General features: G+C 56.4%; 1 protein-coding gene across 1 annotated transcript in view; it reads right to left on the reverse strand.

The window, feature by feature from the left end:
• The window catches only part of CCDC9 (coiled-coil domain containing 9), an 8,223-nt gene extending 1,211 nt beyond the window's left edge, over window positions 1-7,012 (reverse strand). Inside the window, exons 1-9 of the mRNA XM_007458672.1 lie at window positions 6,989-7,012; window positions 6,615-6,719; window positions 4,919-5,020; window positions 4,473-4,730; window positions 2,956-3,039; window positions 2,694-2,867; window positions 1,927-2,108; window positions 210-256; window positions 7-94 (exon numbers count right to left, since the gene is read on the reverse strand). Coding sequence (XP_007458734.1) covers window positions 7-94; window positions 210-256; window positions 1,927-2,108; window positions 2,694-2,867; window positions 2,956-3,039; window positions 4,473-4,730; window positions 4,919-5,020; window positions 6,615-6,719; window positions 6,989-7,012 — 1,064 coding nt within the window. The remainder of the gene's footprint in view (window positions 1-6; window positions 95-209; window positions 257-1,926; window positions 2,109-2,693; window positions 2,868-2,955; window positions 3,040-4,472; window positions 4,731-4,918; window positions 5,021-6,614; window positions 6,720-6,988) is intronic.
• Between the last annotated feature and the right edge of the window lie 313 nt (window positions 7,013-7,325).

The raw sequence follows: 7,325 nt of genomic DNA on the forward strand, positions 1-7,325 counted from the left end.
CTCTTCCTCTTTCTGCGGCTGACCTCAGTTTTGTGCTGGGACAGGAATTCCCTGAAAGTGGGGGGCTTGGGAGGCCGGGCCCAGGCCTGGTCATCTGCAACAAAACCCAGGGGGAGTTGGGGGTGGAGGGCATGGCACAAACCACGCCCACCCCTCCCCTGGCCCCGGCCCAGCCAGCTGCCTCACCCCAGCCAAGGACTCCCACTCACCGTAGCGGTGGGATGGTTCCAGGGCCACGGCTGGGCCATCCTTGAACCTGGGGAAAGAGAAAGGGGGTGAGCAGGCAGCTGGGGGCACAGGGAGAACAGGAGGGTGGGAAGAGATTAGGGGGAGAGATGGGGGCCAGGGTCAGAAATCAAGATCACAGATGGCAAGGTGGTCAACCAGAAGCGGGCAGAGGTGAGGAGTGTCACTGACTAAAAGGAGGGCAGGACCAGGTGAAGGACAAGGGGCAAATCTGACATCATAGTGACAAATACAGAAGAAAAAAATTCAGTATTTGACAGCCTGCCTGCCCGTGAACAAAAATTTGGAAAGTACATGATCCCCAGCTCCCTGTCCGGCCTCATTTCCTATCACTCTTTCTCACCTCCCCAGCTAAGCAAGTTCTCCTACCACATGGAGCTCCTGCCTCAGGGCCTTTGCTCTTCCTCAGATCTCTCAGCGACACACTCCCTAACCTCCTTCAGCCCTCAGTCTGGAGGCTTTCCTAAACTTCCTAATCACATATTATTACATATATTATCTAAGTCCAGAACAGTAGCCTCCAACCCTCTCCATACTCTGCTTCATTCTTCAGCATCTGACATGAGCTCTATTCATTGCCCATCTTTCCCACTGGACTCTAAGCTCCATGAAGACAGAAGCATTTTCCTCATGGCTATATCCCCATCACCTAGAACCTTCCAAGACACACAGGAGGGACTCAATAAACGTTTGCTCATGAAATCATTGCACATGTGCAGTAGTGAGACTTGCTGCCGGCTGCTTTGAGGACATAAGAGAAAAACAATTACTTTCTCAGTCTTAACCCTGAGAACATCTCCCCAAAAGCCCCACCTGTCTACACCTTAGAAAGATCAGCTACAGTATCTGTGCAAAACATTTCTCACGCTGGCACAGGCTTAGCTCACAATCTAGAGATAAATGCTCTGACCGCCAGGCACACAGACAAGATCCTCTTTCTTCAGCCAGCGCCACGGCAGAGGATACAGGATGATGTAAAAACTACAGCTGTTGACCTTAAGACTGCCGTTGGGCGGCTCTTCCAGAACCTCTCTGTCTTCGCTATGGAAGTCAGTGCTCCATCCAAAGGCAAAGGATGATGCCTTTGCTTTAAGTTTGACTAACGGGATGTTTCCTGGGACCCGAAAGGGGACAGAGTCAGACCTGAGGATAATAATGCCACCGGGATAAGGAGTTTGAGTTGGTGGGGAACAGGTTAGAGGGATGAAGGGAGGATGCAGAGATGTAATCACTATATGTAACTCTTCATGCCCTCCCTGTGTGAGAATTCACATCTGTGCCCTTGGCCATGTAGCCACTGCAGTACCACCCACTAGAGTGGGCAGAGTTTAAGTTCCTGCCACAGCAATGCAGGGTCTTCTGGCTAACAGAATAGGGAAGTGTGTCCACTCTCCCTCCTGCACATCTGCCAGTGCCACGTCCCCAGGGAGCCCGAAGGGAAGGCACACCCAGGTAGACCCACAGCTTCAAGTCCAGCCTGGATCAGCCCAACCCAGGAGACCTGTGAACACGTGAGAAAGAAATGCTTTCATGCGTCCCTGAGATTTGGTGGTGGTTATGCAGCATCACCTAGCAACTGCTAACTGATACACAGGGTGAGAAACCAGAGACAGGCAAAGGAGTCAGAAGTCAGGGCCGAGGTCGAGAAGCCAAACAGGGGCAGGCAGGGCGGAGACTCACATGCCATCAGTCTTCTCAGCATCCCACTCCCTCCGCCACTGGCCGGTGGGCTTGCGGTGCCGCTGCAGCCGCTCCTGGTCGATCTTCTCCCGCTCCTGCTTCCAGCGCAGGTACTCGGACCGCTCTCGGCCCGTCATGGAGAGCGTCATGTCCCCAGCGCCACCCAGGCCGGCCCGGCGGCCCTGCCCCCAGCAGACAGGCAGTCAGGACCCAGCCACAACCCTCCACCGCCACACCCCCTCCCCCAGGCCCTCTAAGCTGGGGGGAGGGGGTAGAGCCACCGGCTCAAGGTCACACGTGGAGAAGATCAAAGCCACATCTGCCCATGTGGCACCTCCTCAGAGAGGCCATCCCAGGTCTCTGTCTCTTAGTAGCATCCCTCTCTCCTCTGTCCCCTGACCCGGCTGGGCTGGAGTTTTCTTCTCTACACTTGCCATTACCTGACATCTTATTACACGGTCACTGATTTAGCCCCAGCACCCAAAACAGTGCCTGGCCCCGGCAGGGGCCCAGTAAATATCACTAACGTTAGTAATGAGAGAACATCGCCAAAACACACCAGAAAGCTTCGGAAGGAAAGCAGTGTGGCGCTGGCTCAAGAACCGACAATATCACTTGCGGGGCGGGGCGTGCAGGGCTGCCGCCTCTCCCTGCTCTGTGTCCCCTGCGCCACATCCGGCCCTCTGCACACACCCCACCCCTGAACCCATTGACTGGCTGCCGGAAGGAATGTCGTGGCCCCAGGAGCCCTGGCTGCCAGCACGCACCTGCCGCTCCTGCTCGAGGCCGCAACGCACCCGCTCGAAGTCAGGCCCCCCCCAGTTGCGCCCGTGCCGGCGGCTGCCTTCCCGCCGGTCCCGCTCAGGCTCCTCCACGGGCCCGCTACGTCGCCGGGGGTCGTCCAGGAAGTTCCGCACTGGGTTGGGCTCCAGCACGCCTTCCTGTGGGTACACGGAGGTAGGGGGTGTTGGCGGGCTCCCGGGGCCGGGCGGCTCCGCCCCACCGCCAGGGGGCGCCCGAGGCACTGACCCGCTGGTTGCGCTCGTACTCTGCAATCTTCTCCATCTCTTCGTTCATCTTCTCAATGTTCTGCTTGCGCCGCTCCTCCCACTCCTTGTTGGGGGAGGGAGGGGACGAAGAGAGACACAGGGCGTCAGAAAGAACCACTCAACCCCAGCGTCTGTCACCTTCTGAGGCTCTCTTCTTAGGCCTGCATGCGTGGCAGCCCCTGGCTGGCAGCTGGGCATCGGCTCTCAGTGTGTCCCCGGTCAACCGATAAAGGGGCTCAATGTACCTCGACTGTTTGTGCAAATACAGCGTGTGCTGACCGCCTGCTTTCCGTTTGGGGTCTGGAATTTGTGCGTGTACTAGGCAGAGGGCACCTACATGACCAGCCCCGGATAAAAAGCCTGGGCACTAGGTCCCTAATGAGTCCCCAGTCGATGACCTCTGACACGTATTGTCAATGCCGGAGGAATTAAGTGCAGCCCATGTGGCTCCACTGGGCGAGGACTCTTGGAAGCTGGCACCTGGTATCCTCCAGACTTCGGCCCATGGGCCCTTCTTTCCCTTTGCTGATTTTGCTTTGTATTCTTTCCCTGTAATAAATCTTAGCTGTGAATCTTTCTAGCAAAACTCTGAACCTGGGAGAGGGGTGGGAACCCCAGCACACTATGGCTGGCACGGTAACAATGCCACAGTAATAACTCGGCACGTGGCCAGGTGACCCCCACAATCCATTCTCCTCTCCTTCCAAGGTAACAGAATTTTATATGAGCATGTGGCATTTCCAGGACTCAGCATACAAGAGAGAAATGAACTTCCATTTGACTGAAGCCATGGCATTTTGGGGTCTTTCAGTTACAACAGCTTAGCACCTACAAATAATAACCATCCTTAAATAACACTCACTGAGCGCTTACTCTGAGGGTTTCAATGTCTGATGTCACATGATGCTTACAATAATCTTTAAACCTGATTTTCATTCCCGTTTAAGAGTGAGAACCAGGAAGTTCCCAGAGGGGAAGTGAGCTGCCCAAGGACAGGGAACTAACAGAAGAAGGCTGACCCCTCAGCCACCATGCCAGACAGCCTCCCACTCTGCTAACGTGCGTGGTAGGGCACTGGGAGTAGTTACAGTAAGAAGATCACTGTTTCCCACCAACAAATCCGGGGAGTGACACAGAGCACGTGCGTACGCACACATGCAAGAAAAAGCGCGCACGCATGCGCTACTGGACAGAGCCCACCAGACGGCACCAGAAAGAGAAGAAAGAGAGACGGGCAAGGAAAGGCAGGTGGGCAAGCACACAGCAGACAGAGAGCAAAACAGGAGAGATAGAAAGAGACAGGGAGAGTACCTACAAGCACTGGTCTGGAGGAGGGAGGGAGGGAGGGAAGAGATGAAAAAGAGCTGTAGGGAGGGGCCGAAAAAGAAGCAGAGAAAGATGGATGAAGGACACAATCCGTTTGAGAGCAGGAACAGAAAGAGAAACAGGACAATGTGGAGCCTCACCAGAGGACTCCAGCCCCTGCTCGGCTCCTACCTTGGATTTGCGGTCGGCAGTTGAGGCATCTCCAGTTCCAGAGAGATGAGGGGACCCCCTGGCCCGACTCCTCCGGCCGCGGCCCCCAGCTCCTCCTCGAGCCTGCTCCCCAGGACTGTCTTCCCAGCTGCGGGATGCCCGGCCCGTGCCTGCCCGGCCCATGCCTGCCCGGCCTCCATGCTGAGGGGGGATCCGGCCTCCCTTGCTGGCCCCTGGGGGCCGAGGGGTCCCAGGAAACCTCCGGGAGGGACCCAGGTTCTTCTCCTGGAAAGGGGGAAGGGGGGGAAAGTACAGTCACTGGGGCAGGGAGGCGGGGACATCCCAGGCCCAGAGAGCAGCTGCCAGGATCAAGGCTCCCACCGGTCTGGGCAGCTGGGAAGGCCTTTAGTTCTCAACCCTCGCCCCCGCCCTGTACTCACGAGTCCCCACCCCGGCGTGGAGCTCACCATTTCCATTGCCACATTCTCCTTCTCCACTGAGCGGCCCTTCCGGGGAGCTGTCACCGCTACTCCCTCGAGTTCAGCCTTTTTACGGTCCTCCTCAATCTCCTAGGAGCAAACAACAGAGATAGGGAGTGTCAGGGGTCCTCTGTACCAGCTGGATTCCCACAGCCCCCTGAACTTCTCCCAAGTCTGCCCCAGCCCAGACCTCTCTCTGGAGCTCTAGACAAGAAAGCTGGTCACTTCAGCATCTTCCCTCAAACTCCACCAGGCTATTCCCCTGCTCAGAACCCTCCTGTGTGCCCATCTCTGAGTCAGAGCCAAAGGCCTCCCCACAGCCGACAGGGCCCTACAGAGTCTGGTCTCGTTACCACCATGAACTCACCTCCCGCTCTCTCCCCTCACTCTGACTTCCTTACTGTTCCTGGAACCTACCAGGCTCAAACCTGCCTCAGGGCCTTTTTCACCCGCTGTTCCCTCCGACGGGAACACTCTTCACCCAGAGACCCTCCAGTCCTTCACCTCCTTCAGGTCTCCGCTCAAAAGTCCTCTTCTCAGGAAGGCCTTCCCTGACCAGCTCCCCTGCCATTCTCTCACCCCTCCCCCTCCCCCCATCACTACCCTGCGTTATGTGTATTTTGCTAATCGTCTGCCTGTTTTGTTCACTGATGTATACCCCGAGCCTAGAACACTGCCTGGCACACAACAGAGGCTCAGTATGTTTTTGTTTTTGTTTTAAATGAACGAACGCATGAAGAATGAATAAATGAAACCCACTCCTCATCCCATCTCAGGGACAGCCCCACCACCTACCCTGTCACACAGGGGCCTCGTCCTGGACCCTATCTCCTCTCTAACCCCACCACGGCCCGTCAGTCACTGAGTCCCTCCCAAAAGCCCTGTCCCAGGCCGGGCACCTCTTCTCCACGTCCCCCACTGAAGTCCCTGCCCCAGCTTCCTCCTTGTCTCCAGTATCCCCTCCTCCCACCCACCACCACACAGCAGCCAGAGGGGTCTTCCTAAAAAGGCATTCTGACCTGGCCCCACCCCCTCAAAGCCCTCCAAGGCTCCGCAGTGTCCTCAGGAAAAAGTCCGAACTCTTGGCCTGGGGGTGTTCAGGGCCCTGCGTGGCCTGGCCCCAGATGATCACTCCAGGTCAGTATCCCCCAACTGACCCTCCCACTTTAAGCTCCAAGTTTTTGCACAAACTGTTCCCTCTGTGCGAAACGTGTTATGCTTTCCTTTTTGACTGGCTAATGGTCTACTCACCTTTTAGGTCTCAGAATCCCCTCCTCCAGGAAGCCCCCTTAGTATCCCCCGGGCTGGGTGAAGAGCCCCCTCTGGGCTCCCACAGAACCCTGAACTCCTCCATCCCAGCCTTGCCCACTCTGTCATCACTGACTGAAGCCACAGCTGGATCCCTACCAGCCTGTGAGGCCCGGGGCCCAGGGCCATCTCCATCACTGCTGCTTCCCCAGCACCACTCAGCAGTGGGCCTGGTGCAGTGAAGACACTGGAGAATGCTTGTGAACAAATGAATGAATGAGTGATGGAATGAAAGAAGGGATCCCAGGCTAAGGCCTTTGGCTTTTATCCCGAGAGTGATGAAAAGTCATGAAAAGGTTTTAAGGAAGGGAGAGGTGAGGGAAACTCACTGCGGGGAGGAGAGGGGATGGGGTCTCCCAGGGCGGGGCTAGGGCACCTGGTAGCGCCGGATGAGGGCTTCATTCTTCCGCCGAAGAGCCTCGATCCTCTTATCTAGCTCAGCATCCTTCTCCTCCTTCGATTTCAGATCCAGTGTGGCCGACTGAGAGGGGGAGACAGTTCAGAGACAGTAAGGAAAACCTACACCCACCCCAGTGCCATTCAATCTGGTGTCTGAGAGTCAGGAACCTGGGTACCCTCCTCCCAAGGCCCCTGCCCCAAAGCTCAGATCCCAGAGACCCCACTTTCCTTCTCACCATTCCGCTGGCAGGATGGGACCAGGGTCCCAGCAAACCTTCCCTGCAGAATCTGGACACAGCACTCGGGGTTCCTGAGGTCAGAGGGAACAGAAGGACTAAGGCCAATGACTACCCAATCTGTCTCCTCCTCTGCCATGACGGGGGCTCCTCTAACGCACACACTGCACGCGCGCACACAAACACCTGCACTCCAAGGTAATGTCAGCCCTCACTCCCACACCTTCTTCTTGAAGTGCTAGCCCGCCCCTTACCTGGAAATGTTTGGACTCAGTCCTCTCTGAAACGTTTTGGACCCACCCATTTCCCATAAAAACAATGTAATCACACCCACCTTGGGAAAGTTCTGGTCCCGCCCCACCTCTTAGGAAAACATCCCATACTGCTCCCTTCAAAACGAAAATTCTAGGTCAGTCTCCACACCTCTGTGCTAGGAGTTTAAACCCGGGCCT

Source organism: Lipotes vexillifer, unplaced genomic scaffold (assembly GCF_000442215.2).
Source record: "Lipotes vexillifer unplaced genomic scaffold, Lipotes_vexillifer_v1.1 scaffold371, whole genome shotgun sequence".
Lineage (NCBI taxonomy): Eukaryota > Metazoa > Chordata > Mammalia > Artiodactyla > Lipotidae > Lipotes > Lipotes vexillifer.